At 41.9% G+C, this 23,332-nt stretch overlaps 1 protein-coding gene across 2 annotated transcripts in view; it reads right to left on the minus strand.

Annotated features, from left to right (window-relative positions):
- The window catches only part of HMG20A (high mobility group 20A), a 131,161-nt gene that overhangs the window by 37,225 nt on the left and 70,604 nt on the right, over nucleotides 1-23,332 (minus strand). The window contains exons 2-6 of one of the 2 annotated variants that reach the window (XM_067471270.1): nucleotides 21,853-21,949; nucleotides 21,467-21,614; nucleotides 18,988-19,200; nucleotides 14,369-14,501; nucleotides 8,344-8,375 (exon numbers count right to left, since the gene is read on the minus strand). In XM_067471270.1, the coding sequence (XP_067327371.1) occupies nucleotides 8,344-8,375; nucleotides 14,369-14,501; nucleotides 18,988-19,200; nucleotides 21,467-21,614; nucleotides 21,853-21,941 (615 nt within the window). In that variant the 5' untranslated portion in view covers nucleotides 21,942-21,949. Of the gene's footprint in view, nucleotides 1-8,343; nucleotides 8,376-14,338; nucleotides 14,502-18,987; nucleotides 19,201-21,466; nucleotides 21,615-21,852; nucleotides 21,950-23,332 lie in introns of both variants that reach the window. The other variant, XM_067471269.1, reaches the window with a different exon arrangement.

Raw genomic sequence — 23,332 nt, forward strand, 5'->3', positions numbered from 1 at the left:
CTGGAAGGCTTTCATGGACAAAATCACTGGGTTGCTGTGAGTTTTCAGGGCTATGTGGCTATGTTCCAGAAGCATTCTCTCCTGACATTTTGCTCACATCTATGGCAGACATCCTCTGAGGTTGTTATTATGTTATTATTTGTTCTGGAAGGCTTTCATGGACAAAATCACTGGGTTGCTGTGAGTTTTCCGGGCTGTGTGGCTATGTTCCAGAAGCATTCTCTCCTGACATTTTGCCCACATCTATGGCAGACATCCTCTGAGGTTGTTATTATATTATTATTTGTTCTGGAAGGCTTTCATGGACAAAATCACTGGGTTGCTGTGAGTTTTCAGGGCTATGTGGCTATGTTCCAGAAGCATTCTCTCCTGACATTTTGCTCACATCTATGGCAGACATCCTCTGAGCTTGTTATTATGTAATTATTTGTTCTGGAAGGCTTTCATGGACAAAATCACTGGGTTGCTGTGAGTTTTCAGGGCTGTCTGGCCATGTTCCAGAAGCATTCTCTCCTGACACTTTGCCCACATCTATGGCAGGCATCCTCAGAGGTTGTGAGGTCTGTTAGAAACTAGGAAAATGGGGTATATATATTTGTGGAATGTCCACGGTGGGAGAAAGAACTCTTGTCTGTTGGAGGTAGGTGGGAATGTTTTAATTGGCCACCTTGATTGGCATCCTGGGGCCTTCTTTATGCAAAGCAAGACCTCCATTTCTGAACAAAAGCACTTCCTGTAAGAGTCTGTGTTGCAAGAATATTGAATGCAATATTCCTGCTTTGAATGCAATATTCCTGCTTCTTGGCAGGGGGTTGGACTGGATGGCCCATGAGGTCTCTTCCAACTCTTTGATTCTATGATTCTATGATTCTAAGACGAGTTTATCTTTCAAACCAACCTATTAATATTTTAGGTATATTTAAAGGGGTTGTTGCCATGGATGATGCTTACGTGTCATGTTTTTATATAAAAACCCTCATTCCAAATAATGTCTGTATTTGAATGATGGTGGGAGTGATACAGGAAACAGTTTCGACATCCTACTCCTTCTAAATCCCACCCAGTACTCCCCCTCATATCCTTTTTGCCTCTTTACATCTACTTTAGGAACTTTTTTTTTCTTTATTGGCAGATATAGCAATTGTCGCAGAGTTGATTTTGCCAGACAGGGATGCAAAGAGTTTTCCTAAGTTCTCCAGAGCTGCTGTCTGCCTTGGCCAATGGCCAAGCTGTTCTCTGCTCACCCGCACCGAACCTCTTTTACGAGGCGCACACCAATACGAAGCACCAAGCTTTTAACTGCAGCTTGAATTCCCTCGCAGGCTCTTAACCACTTAGCTTTCTTGCTTGGCCCCCAAATCATGTTTGACACTTCATTTACAGCCTAAAGGTGTTCCAATACAAAAGGCCATGGGCGAAAGCGAGAGAGAGGCATTTTCTGCTTGGTATCCTTTTGGGGATGGATTTCTAAACACATGCTGGCCTTGGCTAAGATGTTCCAGTTATCTCCCTATCAGTTCCATTGTTATGCCGCAGCGTAGCAGACAAAAGAAGAACGTTGTGTTTCATAATTACAAAGGCATGCAGCGAAAGACTAGGTTCTTCCTTATCAGACTTGAAGGACTTTGGGAACAGGAAGAAATGTTGTTTTTCAAAATAACTGGCTAAAGGTGGAATCCACACAAGCGGGTTATTTCAAACTACAAGAAAGGAGATTCCCCCTGAACATTAGGAAGAACTTCCTGACTGTGAGAGCTGTTCAGCAGTGGAACTCTCTGCCTCAGAGTGTGGTATTATTATTATTATTATTATTATTATTATTATTATTGCCTCTTTACATCTACTTTAGGAACTTTCAGGTTTCAGCGGTGACCAGGGGAGCATTTGCACAGCTTAGGCTCGTGCGCCAGCTGCGCCCGTACCTTGGGAAGTCTGACTTGGCCACGGTGGTACACGCTCTGGTCACATCCCGCCTTGACTACTGCAACGCTCTCTACGTGGGGCTGCCCTTGAAGACGGCCCGGAAGCTCCAGCTAGTCCAGCGCGCGGCAGCCATGTTACTAACAGGAGCAGGACGCAGGGAGCATACAACGCCCTTGTTGTTCCAGCTCCACTGGCTGCCGATCTGCTACCGGGCCCAATTTAAGGTGCTGGTGTTATCCTACAAAGCCCTAAACGGTTCCGGCCCAAAATACCTTTCGGATCGCATCTCGGCCTATGAGCCCACGAGGACCTTGAGATCGTCTGGGGAGGCCCTTCTCTCGATCCCGCCTGCTTCACAGGCACGTCTGGGGGGACGAGAGAAAGGGCCTTCTCGGTGGTGGCCCCCCGGCTGTGGAACACCCTCCCTGTTGACATCAGACAGGCGCCCTCCCTTATGTCCTTCCGTAAGAGCCTGAAGACATGGCTATTCGAGAAGGCATTTAACTGAGTGCTACAGTAACTGGAAATGACAACTGGAACGGAATATGGACTACGAGATTGATTATGATTCTACGATAAGACGGAGCGGATATTTTTAGTGTAATTAGTTGATTGTGTATTAGTGATATGTTGGTTTTTTGTCGTTGTAGCTTATTGTAAATTGTTTTTATATGTTGTACACCGCCGCGAGTCGCCCTAGGGCTGAGAGCGGCGGTTAACAAATGCAGCAAATAAATAAATAAATAAATAAATAAATAAATTATTAACTTTATTTATACCCCGCTAACATCTCCCGAAGGACTCGATGCGGCTTACAAAGGCTGGATTTCAGTAAGGCCTTCGACAAGGTCCCCCATGACCTTCTGGCAAGGAAACTAGTCCAATGTGGGCTAGGCAAAACTATGGTGAGGTGGATCTGGAATTGGTTAAATGGACGAACCCAGAGGGTGATTCTCCCCAATGCTTCCTCTTCATCCTGGAAAGAAGTGACGAGCGGAGTGCCGCAGGGTCCCGTCCTGGGCCTGGTCCTGTTCAACATCTTTATTAATGACTTAGATGAAGGGTTAGAAGGCAGGATCATCAAGTTTGCAGACGACACCAAATTGGGAGGGATAGACAATACTCCAGAGGACAGGAGCAGGATTCAAAACGATCTTGACAGATTAGAGAGATGGGCCAAAACTAACAAAATGAAGTTCAACAGGGACAAATGCAAGATACTCCACTTAGGCAGAAAAAATGAAATGCAAAGATACAGAATGGAGGACAATGCCTGGCTCGAGAGCAGTACGTGTGAAAAAGATCTTGGAGTCCTCGTGGACAGGAAGTTAAACATGAGCCTCTAGAATTCCATGTTCAGCAGCAGAACTCTCTGCCCTGGAGTATGGTGGAGGCTCCTTCTTTGGAGGTTTTTAAGCAGAGGCTGGGTGGCCATCTGTCGGGAGTGCTTTGAATGCGATTTTCCTGCTTCTTGGCATAATGGGGTTGGACTGGATGGCCCACGAGGTATCTTCCAACTCTAGGATTCTATGATTCTATGATAATTTCCCCACAAGTAAGATGTTCCCAACAAAGATTTCCTCCATTGATATCCCTCTGTCTTCACTCTGTTCTTGGGAATGGAAAATTCACTTAATCATAGTCGCTCTTCTGCATAAATTCAGTTCAAAATGGTTCCCAATGACAACAAAAACCTAAAATATAATTATGTCAAGAGTACATCACTACCCATTTTACTTCCACATAAAGAACAATCTAATGAACAGCTGTATAATAAAATATGTAATAAAATGGCATGAACACCCTGCATGCAAGGAAGCAAGAAAACCAATGCTTGCCTAAGGCAGCAATATAATTTAAGCTGGCCCTGATGAAAACTGGTGCTAAACCTTGAGAACGCACAACAAATGACTCCTCCAGACTAAATGGTTTTGGGGGAGGGAGGGAATGGGCATTGCATTTGCTCCCTGAAGGACGGAGACTCACCACTCCCTTCTCGCAGGCAGTTAAGCAATTAAGAAGCATTGCTCTGCCTCTCAAAGTCCTGCTTAGCAGAAAAGGAGTAATGAAAACCATCAACACTCTTCCATTATTGAGTACATTACGCTGGCGTGTAAAGGATCCTCCCGAGGGCTCCTTGGTACTTAAGCCACTCCAAGTCCCACTCGGGGGGATTCAAATCATACGGATTTGATTACCACTTCACTGGAAAGGACTAATTTGCCGGGGCTTAGCATCGTTGCGTCATTTATCACAAATTAGAAAAGAAACACTAAACTGACTGCCGCTTTCCTTGTCCTGAAAATGTGACAGAGGGACTTTTGTATTGAGTCCAAAGGGAGAGAAAGAGAACTCACGGAGAATTCTACTGACATAAGAGAATAAGTTTTTATAGTTTTTACCGTCCCTGGCAAGCCTGAGTACGGACCTTTTCCCTACAGGAGTTCGCTATTTGTGTGAATTCTTCTTTGGTGATTTCTACCTTTTTCCACTTCTTGTGCATGTCTCTTTTGTGTCTTAGCACAGTTAGAAGTTCTTTGGACAGCCATTCTGGCTTCTTAGCACTTGTCCTATTTTTTCTCTTTAAGCCTCCAAAAATTGCCCTGATGCTATCAAACAGAGAGAGAAAAAAACCACTCAAGAAGGATGGGGAGTAAGACAGGTAATTTTCCTTTAATTAAATCTATCTTGCATTTGCACTGCCTTCTCTTGTTTTGTGTAACACCCACTCATATGACCCTGCTGCTCTTTCAAGCAATGTCTGTGGCAGAAACTGTCACTCAGCCTGCTTATGTATTTACTAGGCATGGTTAGGTTTGGTCGGAATCTTCATAATTCGGAATAAATTCGGAAAGATTTGCTTTTTGAAGCGATTTTGAAGTTTTTAAGGAAACCAGAAGTCCCTTTGCCCTTCTGAAGCTTTTCCCACCATTTCTGTTACAAAACAGTAAGTGAGTCAGAAAGGATTCAGCGTTTCCCCGCTTCTGGTCCCTGGCCTCAGCTCATGCCAGAGAAGCCATTTTAAAATTTCCTCCGTCTCCTCTCCCCTCGCTTCTGTCTCAAGCCTGGGAATCATTTTAAACCAGAGTGAATGAATTTCCTCCCTCTCCTCTTCCCCTCGCTTCTGTCTCAAGTCTGGAAAGCGTTTCAAACCAGAGTAGATTAATTTCCTCCCTCTCCTCTTCCCTCGCTTCTGTCTCAAGCCTGGGAAGCGTTTCAAACCAGAGTAGATGAATTTCCTCCCTCTCCTCTCCCCTCGCTTCTGTCTTGAACCTGGGAAGCTTTTCAAACCAGAGTAGATGAATTTCCTCCCTCTCCTCTCCCCTTGCTTCTGTCTTGAGCCTGGGAAGCTTTTCAAACCAGAGTGGATGAATTTCCTCCCTTTGCCCCCCCCCCCTTGCACTTTTGGAGTAAAACAACTACTTTCAAAGTAAAGACCACCCAATGAAACAGGAAATAACACTTTCAAACCATTAAGGAAGGATTCAGAAGTCTCAGAAGTTTCAAAAAGTTTTGAACATTTTTTTCTGTGAAAATCGGAATCAACTTTAGAATCTAACCACCAGGACCCCTACACCCGAAATGAGTTTTGAACCATTTTTTTATCATACAAGCCTAGAATTTACGTATTTTCCTGCAATATGCAGTAAGAGCAGCTAAAGATTCAGAGAGAGAGAGAGCTTCTTTTCAACCATTTCAAAGCTCTGTTGGAGTGGTGATGGCACAGTCGTCAGCATAGATTAAACTCTCTGTCCCTTATGGCAGTGGCTGATCAGTTATGTAAATGTAAAACACTGATGGTGCCAGCATGCTTCCCTGAGGCAGGCCATTCTTCTGTTTTTGCCATCTGCTTCTCTGGCACTGGAACTCAACAAAAAAGTTCTTGTTTTGTAGCAGATTTCCTATGAAGTGAGTGAGGTGGTAGTCCTTTGGGATAGTACACATTTTTCTCAAGAGAAAGCAATGGTTTACAGTATTATATGCTACTGACAGGTCTATGAAGACAACTTCTGTAATATACAGCCTTTCAAAATCAAGATGAAATGCTAGGCAAACCTTCTGGCAAGGAAACTAGTCCAATGTGGGCTAGGCAAAACTACGGTGAGGTGGACCTGTAATTGGTTAAATGCATGAACCCAGAGGGTGCTCACTAATTCTTCCTCTTCATCTTGGAAAGATACTCTGGTTTCTCTTCAGATCGTATAATCTTGGAAAGAAGTGACAAGCGGAGTGCCGCAGGGTTCCGTCCTGGGCCCGGTCCTGTTCAACATCTTTATTAATGACTTAGATGAAGGGCTAGAAGGCAGGATCATCACCAAATTGGGAGGGAGAGCCAATACTCCAGAGGACAGGAGCAGGATTCAAAACGATCTTGACAGATTAGAGAGATGAATGGCCAAAACTAACAAAATGAAGTTCAACAGGGACAAATGCAAGACACTCCACTTAGGCAGAAAAAATGAAATGCAAAGATACAGAATGGGGGACAATGCCTGGCTTGAGAGCAGTACGTGTGAAATAGATCTTGGAGTCCTCGTGGACAACAAGTTAAACATGAGCCAACAATGTGATGTGGCAGCAAAAAAGGCCAATGAGATTTTGGCCTGGATCAATAGGAGCATAGTGCCTAGATCCAGGGAAGTAATGCTACCCCTCTATTCCGCCTTGGTTAGACCACACCTGGAATATTGTGTCCAATTCTGGGCACCACAATTCAAGAGAGATATTGACAAGCTGGAATGTGTCCAGAGGAGGGCGACTAAAATGATCAAGGGTCTGGAGAACAAGCCCTATGAGGAGTGGCTTAAGGAGCTGGGCATGTTTAGCCTGAAGAAGAGAAGGCTGAGAGGAGATATGATAGCCATGTATAAATATGTGAGAGGAAGCCACAGGGAGGAGGGAGCAAGCTTGTTTTCTGCTTCCTTAGAGACTAGGACGCAATGGAGCAATGGTTTCAAAACACAAGAAAGGAGATTCCATCTGAACATGAGGAAGAACTTCCTGACTGTGAAAGCCGTTCAGCAGTGAACTTCCTGACTGTGAAAGCCGTTCAACAGTGGAACTCTCCTCTTCCCCTCGCTTCTGTCTCGAGCCTGGGAAGCGTTTCAAACCAGAGTAGATGAATTTCCTCCCTCTCCTCTCCCCTTGCTTCTGTCTCGAGCCTGGGAAGCGTTTCAAACCAGAGTGGATGAATTTCCTCCCTCTCCTCTCCCCTGTAGTGGAGGCTCCTTCTTTGGAAGCTTTTAAACAGAGTCTGGATGGCCATCTGTCAGGGGTGAGGTTTAGCCTGAAGAAGAGAAGGCTGAGAGGAGATATGATAGCCATGTATAAATATGTGAGAGGAAGCCGCAGGGAGGAGAGAACAAGCTTGTTTTCTGCTTCCTTGGAGACTAGGACGCAATGGAACAATGGCTTCAAACTACAAGAGAGGAGATTCCATCTGAACATTAGGAAGAACTTCCTGACTGTGAGAGCTGTTCAGCAGTGGAACTCTCTGCCCCGGAGTGTGGTGGAGGCTCCTTCTTTGGAAGCTTTTAAGCAGAGGCTGGATGGCCATCTGTCAGGGGTGATTTGAATGCAATATTCCTGCTTCTTGGCAGAATGGGGTTGGACTGGATGGCCCATGAGGTCTCTTCCAACTCTTTGATTCTATGATTCTATGATTTGAATGCAATATTCCTGCTTCTTGGCAGGGGGTTGGACTGGATGGCCCATGAGGTCTCTTCCAACTCTTTGATTCTATTATTCTATGATTCTATGACAATCCCAAATGCAATGGGGTGAAGCAGATATCCCACAATATCACCTTCTTGGTTGCCAGAATATATCAAAACAGTCTACATCAGTTTAATAACCCCGAAAATGATACTATGGTGCATAAGAGGAAGGGACATTGGAATGCCCACAAAAAGGATGCACCCTGCTTCAGCTCCCTAGTATAAGCAAACCACAATGGCAGAAAAGGCCTTTCTGTCTCCACACCAGGTCAGAAACCAGACTGTCCAAATAATATGCATTATCTTAAGACCACCGGGAGCCAAAAAAGCCACCACTTTCTGAGCTGGGCAGACCAAAAATTCTACATCTCCAGACGAGGTTTATTTTCCTTTCCGATACTTAGTGAGCACCACATAATCCCCATGCTGCTCATGTTATCCCCTTCTAAGGCTGGATACTCGCTGCTACAAAAGGTTAAGATACCGGCTCAGCAATCCAACTGAGGAAATACAGAGAATTAATCCATAACTCTTGCCCGGGTCCAAAACACACCACTTCCCATGATTTAATCTGACACTTGCAAGGGCGTGCGTATAAATTACACGGGGATCATTTACCAGTGCATTCCCTCAAACCTCCAACTTCCACTCTTCAGGAGAGGAAAATCAACTTTGGATGCATCAGAAAGAGTAAAGTATTTACCTCGTGGTTATGAGCAGCCTGCCGCGTGCCTTCTGAAACAATCAAAGAGAAAGGAACAAAATTAATTTTGAAATAAACATTTCATTTGCTGTTGCCTGAAGACATTCTACATGCTCTTCTTTAGTTATACCATAAATTCATAATAGAACAGCAATTTATTATGATTCTTTAATGAGCAAATTTTATGTATTTATTTGTATCATATCCTGCTATGACTGGCAGAGACAAATGACGTTGCTCCATATCACATTCCTTTTCATAGAGTCTGGAACAGATATCCAAGTTTGTTCCTATGGATTTCTCGGTACAGATCATTCCTTTACTCATTGAAATTAAAGCAATACACACACACATAAAGGGTCATGTTAGTTCACCTCAGTATGTGAGAGACCCTTCTCCCACAGAGACCTCTCACAGAGACCTCAGTGTGAGAAAGCTTCAGTGTGAGGTAGACCTCAGTGTTAGTTCACCTCAGTATGTGAGACCTCTCACAGAGCCCTCAGCGTGAGAAGCCCTCAGTGTGAGATAGGCCTCAGTGTTAGTTCACCTCAGTATGTGAGACCTCTCACAGAGCCCTCAGCGTGAGAAGCCCTCAGTGTGAGATAGGCCTCAGTGTTAGTTCACCTCAGTATATGAGAGGCCCTTCTCCCACAGAGACCTTTCACAGAGCTCTCAGCATGAGAAGGCCTCAGTGTTAGTTTATCTCAGTATGTGAGAGGCCCTTCTCCCACAGAGACCTCTCACAGAGCCCTCTGCGTGAGAAGGCCTCAGTGTTAGTTCACCTCAGTATATGAGAGGCCATTCTCCCACAGAGACCTCTCACAGAGCCCTCAGTGTGAGAAGGCCTCAGTGTGAGATGGGCCTCAGTGTTAGTTCACCACAGTATGTGAGATTTCCTTCTTCCACAGAGACCTCTCACAGAGTCCTCAGTGTGAGTAGGCCTCAGTGTGAGATATGCTTCAGTGTTAGTTCACCTCAGTATATGAGAGGCCCTTCTCCCACAGAGACCTCTCACACAGCCCTCAGTGTGAGAAGGCCTCAGTGTGAGGTAGGCCTCAGTGTTAGTTCTCCTCAGTATATGAGAGGCCCTTCTCCCACAGAGACCTCTCACAGAGCCCTCACTGTGAGAAGGCCTCAGTGTGAGATAGGCCTCAGTGTTAGTTCACCTCAGTATGTGATAGGCCCTTCTCCCACAGAGACCTCTCACAGAGCCCTCAGTGTGAGAAGGCAGTGTGAGATAGGCAGTGTGAGATAGGCCTCACCTTAGTATGTGAGAGGCCTTTCTCCCACAGAGGCCTCTCATAGAGTGCTCAGCGTGAGAAGGCCTCAGTGTGAGATAGGCCTCAGTGTAAGTTCACCTCAGTATATGAGAGGCCCTTCTCCCACAGAGACCTCTCATAGTGTCCTCAGTGTGAGAAGGCCTCAGTGTAAGATAGGCTCCAGTGTTAGTTCACTTCAGTATGTGAGAGGCCCTTCTCCCACAGAGACCTCACAGAGCCCTCACTGTGATAAGGCCTCAGTGTGAGATAGGCCTCAGTGTTAGTTCACCTCAGTATGTGAGAGGCCCTTCTCCCACAGAGACCTCTCACACAGCCCTCAGCGTGAGAAGGCCTCAGTGTGAGATAGGCCTCAGTGTTAGTTCACCTCAGTATGTGAGAGGCCCTTCTCCCACAGAGACCTCTCACAGAGCCCTCACTGTGAGAAGGCCTCAGTGTGAGATAGGCCTCAGTGTTAGTTCACCTCAGTATGTGATAGGCCCTTCTCCCACAGAGACCTCTCACAGAGCCCTCAGTGTGAGAAGGCAGTGTGAGATAGGCAGTGTGAGATAGGCCTCACCTTAGTATGTGAGAGGCCTTTCTCCCACAGAGGCCTCTCATAGAGTGCTCAGCGTGAGAAGGCCTCAGTGTGAGATAGGCCTCAGTGTAAGTTCACCTCAGTATATGAGAGGCCCTTCTCCCACAGAGACCTCTCATAGTGTCCTCAGTGTGAGAAGGCCTCAGTGTGAGATAGGCTCCAGTGTTAGTTCACTTCAGTATGTGAGAGGCCCTTCTCCCACAGAGACCTCACAGAGCCCTCACTGTGATAAGGCCTCAGTGTGAGATAGGCCTCAGTGTTAGTTCACCTCAGTATGTGAGAGGCCCTTCTCCCACAGAGACCTCTCACACAGCCCTCAGCGTGAGAAGGCCTCAGTGTGAGATAGGCCTCAGTGTTAGTTCACCTCAGTATGTGAGAGGCCCTTCTCCTACAGAGACCTCTCACAGAGCCCTCAGCATGAGAAGGCCTCAGTGTGAGATAGGCCTCAGTGTTAGTTCACCTCAGTATGTGAGAGGCCCTTCTCCCACAGAGACCTCTCACAGAGCCCTCAGTGTGAGAAGGCAGTGTGAGATAGGCAGTGTGAGATAGGCCTCACCTTAGTATGTGAGAGGCCTTTCTCCCACAGAGGCCTCTCATAGAGTCCTCAGCGTGAGAAAGCCTCAGTGTGAGATAGGCCTCAGTGTTAATTCACCTCAGTATGTGATAGGTCCTTCACCCACAGAGACCGCTCACAGAGCCCTCAGTGTGAGATAGGCCTCAGTTTTAGTTCCCCTCAGTATAAGCAATGTGTGTGTAAAGAGAGGGGAGGGAGGGAAGAGAAAAAGAAGAGACAGAAAGGAAAGAAGAAAGGAAAGGAGGATAGATGCATGATGGAAAGCAAGGGATGAAGCAAAGAGATGGAGAAGATGCCTGTGAGTAGTCCTCACTATCTCCCCACCTCATAAAGCGGGCAAGAATGAAGTAGGAAGGGGCCTTTACAACATGTATTCAATCATCCTCTCTATTTCACAGTAGCTTCTAGTTGGAATCATAAAACTTCAAGGAGTCATCAGCTACTATCTATATAAATATAAATGTAATGTTCGTTTGTGGGATTAACAGAACTCAAAAACCACTGGGGGAATTGACACCAAATTTGGACACAAGACACCTAACAACCCAATGTAAGTTCTTCACTCATAAAACACTGAAAAACACAGCAGAAGGGACTTCAAGAGCCCAAAAAGCCAAATGACAATACAGAAAAAAGGGAAGAAAGAGACAGGGAGGAAATGGGAGGGAGGGAGGGAGGGAGGGAGGGAGGGAAAGAAAAGAAAAGAAAAGAAAAGAAAAGAAAGAGGGAGGGAGGGAGGGAAAGAAAGAAGGAAAGGGAGAAGGAAGGAAAGAAAGAGGTAGAGAAGGAAGAAAGGAGAGAAGTTAAAAAAAGGGAAAGAAGGAAGGAAAGAGGGAGCAAAGGAAGGGGGAAGATGTGGAGAAAGAGGGAGGGAAGGAAAGGGAGAAGGAAAAAAAGAGAGACAGAAGAGAAAGAAAAAGGGAGAAGGAAGGAAAGAGATAGAGAAGGAAGGAAGAAGAGAAGGAAAGACGGGAAGGAAGGAAGAAAAGAGGGAGTGAAGGAAGGAGGGAAAGAAGGAGAGAAAGAGGGAAGGTTGGCCACAGCAAAGCATGGCAGGTACAGCTAGTAGGGATATATTTAGAACACTAGACTTTTTCTATGGTTTGAATTCTATCCTTCCAGAGTAAGGCTATGTGCCAAGGATTAATTCATTTAGATTAGATTTTTCAAGAGATCTCTCAATTTATCCCACACCTGCTGTAAAACAGGTGAACTCCCTTGTACCATCCTTTCCCCCCTGCATTCCTACTGCTCACACGCCAGGAAACAGACAAGTCTTGGCTGTTCCTAGCTGTCCATTTGTTTGATGCTTGAAAAGCTGCTGACAATGAATAATACATCTAAACACATTGCAGATCTGCCATGGGAAAAGGAAAAACAAGAGTGGCAACCCATTCTTTAGGACCTGTAATAATAATAATAATAATAATAATAATAATAATAATAATAATAATATATTGTCGAAGGCTTTCATGGCCGGAATCACTGGGTTGTTGTAGGTTTTTTTGGGCTATATGGCCATGTTCTAGAGGCATTTCTCCTGACGTTTCGCCTGCATCTATGGCAAGCATCCTCAGAGGTAGTGAGGTCTGTTGGAAGTAGGAAAAAGAGTTTATATATCTGTGGAATGACCAGGGTGAGACAAAGGACTCTTGTCTGATGGAGCTAGGTGTGAATGTTTCAACTGACCACTTTGATTAGCATTTGATTGCCTGGTAGTGCCTGGAGCAATTTTTGTGTTGAGAGGTGATTAGATGTCCTTGTTTGTTTCCTCTCTGTTGTTGTGCTGTTCTAATTTTGGAGTTTTTTTAATACTGGTAGCCAGGTTTTGTTCATTTTCATGGTTTCCTCCTTTGTGTTGAAATTGTCCACATGCTTGTGGATTTCAATGTCTTCTCTGTGTACTCTGACATGGTGGTTGTTGGTGTGGTCCAGCATTTCTGTGTTCTCGAATAATATGCTGTGTCCAGGTTGGTTCATCAGGTGCTCTGCTATGGCCGACTTCTCTGCTTGAAGTAGTCAGAGGCGGCCCTAGGTAATTTTCAACGGTAAGCAAACAGTATTTTGGTGCCCCCCCCCCCCAACCAATCACTGATAGATATTTTCCGTTCGTTGTGGGAGTTCTGTGTGCCATATTTGGTTCAATTCCATCATTGGTGGAGTTCAGAATGCTCTTTGATTTTAGGTGAACTATACATCCCAGTAACTACAACTCACATATGTCAAGGTCTATTTTCCCCGAAGAGAGTCTCAAGAGTGCCCCTGGGCAAAATCAACTATACTGCAAATACTTACTTCGCGTAATGGGTTGAGCCGCCCCTGGAAGTACTCTGCAGTGCCTTGCATGTTCCTTGATTCGTGTCTGGGCAATGCTGCGTTTGGTGGTCCCTATGTAGACTTGTCCATAGCTGCATGGTATATGGTAGACTCCTGCAGAAGCGAGAGGATCCCTCTTGTCCTTTGCTGAATGAAGCATTTGTTGGATTTTCTTGGTGGGTCTGTAGATAGTTGTATGTTGTGTTTCCTCATCAGCTTCCCTATGCGGTCAGTGGTTCTCTTGATGTATGGCAAGAACATTTTTCCTCTGGGTGGATCTTTGTCTTGTCTCTTGTGGCTTGGTCTCGATCTTGCAGCTCTTCTGATGTCTGAGGTGGAGTCTCCATTGGCCTGGAGAGACCAGTTGAGGTGGTTCAGTTCATCTTGGAGGAGGTGGGGTTCGCAGATTCTTTTTGCACCATCTGTCTGGTCTTTAATTGTGCTTCTTTTTTGACTTGGGTGATGGATGGAGTTTTTACGTAGATATCTATCTGTGGGCGTGGGTTTTCTGTAAACTGTGTGACCCAACTGTTGATCTGGTTTATGGATGACTAGGACATCTAGAAAAGGCAGTCTTCCTTCATTCAAACGCAGCGCCCAAACACGAATCAAGGAACATGAAAGGCACTGCTGACTACTTCAACCAGAGAAGTCAGCCATAGCAGAGCACCTGATGAACCAACCTGGACACAGCATATTATTTGAGAACACAGAAATGCTGGATCACTCTCACAACCACCATGTCAGACTACACAGAGAAGTCATTTAAATCCACAAGCATGTGGACAATTTCAACAGAAAGGAGGAAACCATGAAAATGAGCAAAATCTGGATACCAGTATTTTAAAAACTCCAAAATCAGAACAGCACAACAACAGAGAGGAAACAAACAAGGACATCTAATCACCTCTCAACAAAAGATTGCTCCAGGCACTGCCAGGCAGTCAAATGCTAATCAAGGTGGTCAGTTGAAACATTCACACCTAGCTCCAGCAGACAAGAGTCCTTTGTCTCACCCTGGTCATTCCACAGATATAAACCCTTTTTCCTCGTCCCAACAGACCTCACTACCTCTGAGGGTGCTTGCCATAGATGCAGGCGAAATGTCAGGAGAGAATGCCTCTAGACCATGGCCATATGGCCCGAAAAAACCTACAACAACCCAATAATAATAATAATAATAATAATAATAATAATAATAATAGTGAGGATAAAATGGATTAGTCAAGAGTTCTGGGAGAGCTGTGTTACCTTTTGGATTCTTGTTGTAAAGGTCAATACCTTGTCTATGCGTTTTGCCTTTTTGTCGTGCTTGCGCTTTCCTGCTAAAGACCTTATACGCTTCAGTCTTCTGGTACTGCTCCAGTTCCCTCATATAACGCTCTTTATCTCGATCTGCTTCATCAAGGTAGCGCTGCAAATACAGAACAGATCAATGCTGTTTTTCTCCTCTCGGATTGTAAAGCAAATTACCGTATATACTCGAGTATAAGCCGACCCGAATGTAAGCTGATAGACCTAATTTTACCACAAAAAACTGGAAAAACGTATTGACTCGAGTATAAGCCGAGGATGAGAAATGTAGCTGCTACTGGTAATCATCAGTAGGTTAAATGTTTTTGAGTATTTACACAAAACTGTAACTTAAGATAAGAGTGCCCAACTCTGATTCAACCATGATTCTAACCTCCTTCAATGTAAATGGGCTTAGCTATTACTTATAATGATAGAATAAAATAATAAATGTAATAATATGTAATAAAAATAATAATAAAGTAAATAATGGAAATTTAATAATAATAGTAATAATAATAAAGTAATAAATGTAATAACAATAATAGAGTAAAATATAATAATAGTAATAATAATAATAATAATAATAATAATAATAATACTTTATTTGTACCCCGCTACCATCTCCCAAGGGACTCGGTGCGGTTTACATGAGGCCGAGCCCACAATACAACAATAAACAGTAACAGCAATAATACAAAAACAATACATAAACTCATAAGCAAAATAAGCAATAAACATTAACAATAACACGACGCGTTTCAAAAACCTAAATAATAATAAATGCAATAAATATAATAATACAGTAAAATAATGTAAATGTAATAATAATAAAGTAAAATAATAAATGCAATAAAAGTAATAATAGAGTAAAATAATGTAAATGTAATAATAATAAAGTAAAATAATAAACGTAATAAAAGTAATAATAGAGTAAAATAATGTAATAATAATAATAATAATAATAGTAATAGTAATAGAGTAAAATAACAAATGTAATAAAAATAGTACTAATAGCAGAGTAAAATAATAAATAACCTTGACCCGAGTACAAGCCGAAGGGATTTTTTTCAGCCTAAAAAAGGGGCTGAAAAACTAGGCTTATACTTGAGTACATACAGTAAATATGCAGGTCAATTTCTTCTACAGGCTTTAACTATCCAAACAGTCAGAACAAAAACATCATCAACCACAATTTATTTATTTACTAGCTTAAATTAAATTATTGGAAAAGGGTGTTTGTTGGCTGGGTTCAATTCTTTCTGGAGAGGGGTGAACTACAACTCCCATATGCCAAGGTCAATCATGGCCAAACCCTGCTACAAACCCCCGCAGTATGTTCTGTTTGTCCATGGGGAGTCTGTGTGCCAAGTTTGGTCCAGGTCTGTCATTCGTGGGGGTTCACAGTGGTCTGTGGGAGGCGAATCAGGTGATGGTACTACAAATCCCATCATCCATGGTCCATCCTCCTCCCAAACCACACCAGGTTGAATAATGGATTACAGAAGGTCTGTGTGCCAAGTTTGGTCCAGATTCATCATTCCTGAGGGGCGCAGTAGTCTCTGGAAGTGAGTCAAGGTACTGCAAATCCCATTATCCATAGGAATTTTTGTGCATACATACATACATACACACACATACAATATACTATATTATTCCCTGGTTTTATTAAGGGTTTTTAACTGCTGCTACCCACCCAACGCTCTGGAAAAAACAAGGGGATTTAATCTGAAATTGAACTGCACACAAACAAACCACATTCCCCCCTTATGTCTGTTTGGGAGGAATCGAACCTAGAATTTTAGTTTCAACAACAGCGATGTGCCTGAATAAAAAGTTCTAAAGAAATCATCCCAAATGTAGCCCGGAGCATTCTGTCACATTTGCTTAATGAACAGGGTTCGGTTGCAGAAGACTTCAAAGGGAGCTGTCAACGTGCAAAGAACTTAAATCGTAGACACAAGCTAGCATGGAAATCGTGGCCGGCTTTCAGATAAAAGGCCCCTCTTCCCTGCTTCTGCGCCTCCCTCTACATTTGCTTCAGGCTTCTCAACTTATCCCAGTTTATATCCTTATCTAGAAACCAGGGGAGAGCGAGACAGGTGTGAGGGGTGGAGGGGATTTCTTTTTTCAGGGGAGCGTTGGCAGGTAAAGGGACCAAAATACCCCAAAGGCAGCAGATCCTGTCTGATCTTGGAAACGAAGCAGACTCAGCTCTAGAAGGGAAACCGTCAAAAATACTAAGGTTATATTTCACCTGCAAAAACAGTATTCCTTGCCTAGGAAAACCCTATAAAACTGATTACCATATATACTCAAGTATAAGCCGACCCGAATATAAGCTAAGGCACCTAATTTTACCACAAAAAAAACTGGGAAAACATATTAACTCGAGTATAAGCCGATGGTGGGAAATGCAGCTGCTACGGATAAATTTAAAAATAAAAATAGATACCAATAAAATTACATTAATTTTATTGAAGGTTAAATGCTTTTGAATATTTACATAAAACTGTAATTTAAGATAAGACTGTCCAACTCTGATTAAACCATTATTCTAACCTTGTTCAATGTAAATGTGCTAATTTATTCTTCCAATAATAATAGAGTAATTTATTTATTTTTTGCCGTGTCAGGAGCAACTTGAGAAACTGCAAGTCGCTTCTGGTGTGAGAGAATTGGCTGTCTGCAAGGACGTTGCCCAGGGGACGCCCGGATGATTTGATGTTTTATCATCTTTGTAGGAGGTTTCTCTCATGTCCCCGCATGAGGAGCTGGAGCTGATAGAGGGAGCTCATCCGCCTCTCCCCGGATTCGAACCTGCGATCTGTCAGTCTTCAGTCCTGCCGGCACAGCGGTTTAACCCACTGCGCCACCGGGGGCTCCAGAGTAAAATAACAAATGTAATAATAACAATAAAGAGCAAAAAAAAACCCCAAAAATGTAATAATAACAATAAAGAGTAAAATAATAAATGTAATAAAAATAATAGAATAAAATGATAAACGCAATAATAATAGAAGAAAATAATAAATGTAATAACAATCAAGAGTAAAATAGGAAATGTAACAATAATAATAGAGTAATGTAATAGCAATAATATAATAAAATAATAAATGTAAAACAGTAATAGAATAAAATAATAAATACAATAACAATAATAAATCGCAAAAAGAAATGTAGTAATAGAATAAAATAATAAATGGAACAATAATAAATCGCAAAAATAAATGTAATAATAATAGAGTAAAATAATAAATGTAATAATCATATTAAATAGAGAAAAAAAATATAATAAAAATAATAACAGTAAAATAATGTAAATGTAATAATAATAATAATAATAATAATAATAATAGAGTAAAAGAATAGATGTAATAATAATAAAGAGTAAAATTATAAAGGTAGTAATAATAATAGAATAACCTAATGTAAATGTAATAACAACAACAGAATAAAATAATACATGTAATAACAATAATAGAATAAAATAATAAATGCAATAACAATAGAATAAAATAAATGTAATAACAATAATAAATAACAAAAATAAATGTAGTAATAGAATAAAATAATAAATGCCACAATAATAAATAGCAAAAAATAAATGTAATAATAATAGAGTAAAATAATAAATGTAATAATCATATTAAATAGAGAATAATAATAATAATAATAATAATAATAATAATAGAGTAAAATAATAAATGTAATAATAACAATAAAGAGTAAAATTATAAAGGTAATAATAATACTAGAGTAAGCTAATGTAAATGTAATAACAATAGAATAAAATAATACATGTAATAACAATAATAGAATAGAATAATAAATGTAATAACAATAGAATAAAATAATAAATATAGTAACAAAAATAAATAACAAAAATAAATGTAGTAATAGAATAAAATAATAAATGTAACAATAATAAATAGCAAAAATAAATGTAACAATAATAGAGTAAAATAATAAATTTAATAATAATAATAAATAGAGGAAAATAAATGTAATAAAAATAATAACAGAGTAAAATAATGTAAATGTAATAATAATAATAATAGAGTAAAATAATAAATGTAATAATAACAATAAAGAGTAAAATTATAACGGTAATAATAGTAATAGAATAAACTAATGTAAATGTAATAACAACAATAGAATAAAATAATACAAGTAATAACGATAATAGAATAAAATAATAAATGCAATAACAATAGAATAAAATAAATGTATTAACAATAATAAATAACAAAAATAAATGTAGTAATAGAATAAAATAATAAATGCCACAATAATAAATAGCAAAAATAAATGTAATAATAATAGAGTAAAATAATAAATTTAATAATAATAATAAATAGAGAAAAATAAATGTAATAAAAATAATAGAGTAAAATAATGTAAATGTAGTAATAATAATATTAAGAGTATAATAATGAATGCAATACAAATCAGAATAATAACAGAGTAAAATAATAAATAATTTTACTTGAGTATAAGCCAAGGAGGACTTTTCCAGCCTAAAAAAAGGGCTGAAAAACTCAGCTTATACTCAAGTATATACGGTACATCCAATTCTACATCTGGAAAAGTATATGAAGCAGTACCCGTTTTTCCTCAGGAGGAAGCTTGCTCCATTCATTCCCCAGCATCCTGGTGATTTCGGGGAATGGGACCTCGGGCCTCTTGGCTCGCAGCTGCTCCCTCCGTTCGTTCATAAACCGTACATAGCCTGTGAGGGGAGATTTAGGAGCATTGCTATCTCTTAAGGGTTTCTTCCTCTTCCGGCCTTTGGACCAACCTCCTCTCTTGGTTCTCTGCTGTAAGAGGAGAGAAAGAAAAAGGTTCTGGTTAAGATCTCCGGGTCAGGCGGAGTTCTCGCCTGGCTGGCAGACGAGAGGCCAGCTCGGTGAAAGGTCATCGCAATGATTTCATGTAATGTTTTCATGTTAGAAAGGTATTTAGGCTTCTTGCAAACCAAGGGAAGGTGTCAGTTCAACGTAGCTTATTAGCCTGAAAGCTTCATGGAATAACCTTAGCCCGGAAACCAGTACGCTTGGAATTTCTTGCATTGTGATTCATGGGGCAATTGTTTCATTGCTTGTACTAGGGACTCTGGTTTGAACTTTGCCAATAGGATTGTGTTTCCTGCTTTTACCTGAAGATCTTTGGAACTATATTCTGCATTTAACCTTAATCTTTGGAACTTTGCAATGCTTATTCTTTATTTTGACTTGGATTTTTTCCTCAATAAACTATAAAACTACACCTCTTGTGTGGTGGTGTTTGGAAGCAAGGTGAAGCTTACTCTGAGTTGCAACACTCCTGGGCACACAGAAGAGTGGCCGACCTAGAAGGCACTGAACAGGCTGTGCTCTGGCTCCATAAGATGCAGAGCTAACCTCATGAAATGGGGCTACAAAGTGGAGTCCATGACATGCAAGTGGGGAGAAGAGCAAATCTCAGACCACCTTCTACAATGCAGCCTGAGCCCTGCCACATGCACAACGGAGGACCTTCTCACACTGACACCAGATGCATTTCTTCTGATGTCTGAGGTGGAGTATCCATTGGCCTGTAAAGCCCAGTTTAGGTGGTTCAGTTCATCTTGGAGGAGGTGGGGTTTGCATATTTGAACCACTATATGGTTCAGATACATGGATGAGACTTTCACTATTTGGAGCCAGGGAGAAGAAGAACTAAAGAGGTTCCTGAACCATCTGAACCGCATCCAACCAAACACCCAATTCGCCATGGAAAAAGAATATGAAGGAAAACTGTCTTTTCTAAATGTCCTAGTCATCCGCAAACCAGATCAACAATTGGGTCACACCGTTTACAGAAAACCCCCCAAACAAATAGATATCTACATAAAAACTCCAACCATCACCCAAGTCAAAAAAGAAGCACAAATAATGACCAGGCAGACGGTGCAAAAAGAATCTGCGAAGCCCACCTCCTCCAAGATGAACTGAACCACCTCAACTGGGCTCTACAGGCCAATGGAGACTCCACCTCACACATCAGAAGAGCTGCAAGACAACAGAGAACAAGCCACGAGAGTCAAGACGAAGATCCACCCAGAGGAAAAGTGTTCTTGCCATACATCAAGGGAACCACTGACCGCAGAGGGAAGCTGATGAGGAAACACAACATACAAACTATCTACAGACCCACCAAGAAAATCCAACAAATGCTACATTCAGTAAAGAACAAGAGGAATCCTCTCACTTCTGCAGGAGTCTACCGTATACCATGCAGCTGTGGGCAAGTCTACAGAGGGACCATCAAACGCAGCAATGTCCAAACACAAATCAAGGAACAAGAAAGGCACTGATGAACCAACCTCGACACAGCATATTATTTGAGAACACAGAAATGCTGGACCACTCCAACAACCACCATGTCAGACTACACAGAGAAGCCATTGAAATCCACAAGAAGCAATTTCAACAGAAAGGAGGAAACCATGAAAATGAACAAAATCTGGCTACCATTATTTAAAAAAACTCTAAAATTATAACAGCAGAACAACAGAGAGGAAACAACCAGGGACATCTAATCACCTCTCAACAAAAGATTCCCCCAGGCACTAACAAGCCACATCAAAAAAACTGAAAGGCCAACCAATGCTAATCAAGGTGGCCAATTGCAACATTCTCACCTAGCTCCAGCAGGCAAGAGTTCTTTCTCCCACCCTGGTCATTCCACAGATATATAAACCCAATTTTCCTAGTTCCAACAGACCTCACAACCTCCAAGGATGCTTGCCATAGATGCAGGCAAAATGTCAGGAGAGAATGCTTCTAGAACATAGCCATATAGCCCAAAAAAACCTACAACAACCCAGTGATTCCGGCCATGAAAGACTTCAACAATGCCAAGTTTTTTAAAACTTTGTTTGCGCTTTTTAAAAGCATTATAACTGTACCCTCAACTCGTTTCTGACACAATTAATAAAGAGAAATAAGATGAGAAGTGACAGAGAGACAAAGAAGGAACGAAACCTCAGATTTTCTACTTCCAAATGATATGAATGAATCGAGAGGAAGTGAAGTTAGATTTCCGCCTCTACTCTTTGCTCACCTCCTCCTCCGGCCTCGGATCGCTATTTTCAGCTTTACTGGATGACTCATTCCGCAGCAGTTGAGCTTGTACCAAGTCCTCTGCGAAATCTGGATTGTTGGTAGATTGGGAGGCATTGCTACTGCAGAGTCCTTCCGAGTGATTCAACCTGAGGGGGAGAAAATCGGCAAAATGGTCCCACTGTCGTCAGGCCAGTGTCATCTCGTTTGCTCCTAGAGATTGTGCAATATTATAAATAGCTTCGTAATGGGTACTGTGCCATTAGACAAATAAAACTAATCTGAATCTATTGGGAGATATATTTAGGAACATCGGCTAAGGCAATTATTTTAGGAAGCCCAACAATGAACCAAGCATGCGTGAGCCAGATTAGCACAGTTACGTACCCAGGTGGGACGACATCATTGCTCTCCTTTGAGCCGTCATCTTCTGGAAAATGGGAAGGGGGAGATGATGTGCCCATTGGGTTCTCCATTATTGCTCCTAGAGAAACAATAGAAGCAAAATGCATTAGTGTTTTTTTCTTCTTCCGCTTTATAGTCTTGTTCTGTAGCAGCATATAGGAGAGATAATATCAAGAGAGATCCTTTCTGGAGAAAGAAAAGTACGGCTTTATTTCCAGCTGGGACCCTGGTGTCAAGACCCAGAAGTCTCAGTAAAGCCAAACACAGAGTAGAAGATCCAAACACAAGTTTATTGTTAACAAAAGAGTCTTTGAAACATTTAAATTCAGTGCTTCAGGCTCAGGCAACAAGTTGGCATCAAAAACAAGTTGATATAAGTAACTGAAAAATAACCCAGACTATTCTGGTGTTTAATCCGGTTCAACACAAAAATACAGCAATCCGCTTAAAACTCACACAGTTCAAAAACACAGTACAAAGAAGTAAAAACAGAGTCCAGAAAACGTTCCAAGGTCGAAGTACGTAGTAGGCAAGTAGTCCAAATCCGAGTGGCAAAAAAGCGTTGGTCAAAACAGTCCGGAGTCAAGCGGCAGAGTAGAAGTAAACACAGGAACACAGGAATCTGTAGTCCAAGGACCCAAGCTCGAGAATTGGCAACAGCAGATATTCACATCCCAAAAGAGACACTTTGCCTTCTGCAAAGATCCATACAACAAAAACCCACTTTTATCCTAAAGCTCCTCATCAGAAGCTGAGGAGCTCCCCACCCTTTCATCATCGCTCTCAGCTGCCCCAATCCCCGCAGCTGAACCCGAGCGCCCATCCCTCCACCTCTGCCAGCGTCTGTCAAGACTTAGATCTTGCCAAGTGCTTCCCGGTTGCCATTCCCCTGTGAACCCCTCAAAGTCCTCACTGGAGGTGGGCTGATTACAGATATCCCTAATTTCTTGTACATGGGTCCAATCCAGCTCATCCTCCTCCCCCGTGTCACTCCCAGACCCATCACTCCCTTCAAAACCCATGAAGTCCTCGTCCTCTGTAGGAGCGCTAAGTATATCACAGATACGCTTCCTTTGAATCTCCTCGTTGGACTCTTGTTCGCGAGTAGCCCACTTGACTCCTCTGCTTTCCTCCCCATCCCCCATCTCACAGTCGGAGAAGCCCTCAAAGGTTTCAGAATCACTCGGAGCCATGATTATCTCCCTAATCCGTTTTCGCTGCTGCTCCTCTTCCAACACCTGCGCAGCCCTCTTCTCCCTTCTACCAGTAGTAGCAACGTTACCATCACGCTGAATTACAACACCTGGAGTGGAGTTGTGTCCAAAAGCAACCAGAGGTGAGGATAAAGGTGTTGTCTGTACCTTTTATACCTCTACAAATGCAGGCAAATAAAGAAACATGCTTCTACATACATTGACATCATTCACTATGTCACTTAAGCATGATAGAAATATCAAATTCT

Source organism: Anolis sagrei, chromosome 9, assembly GCF_037176765.1.
Source record: "Anolis sagrei isolate rAnoSag1 chromosome 9, rAnoSag1.mat, whole genome shotgun sequence".
Classification (NCBI taxonomy): domain Eukaryota; kingdom Metazoa; phylum Chordata; class Lepidosauria; order Squamata; family Dactyloidae; genus Anolis; species Anolis sagrei.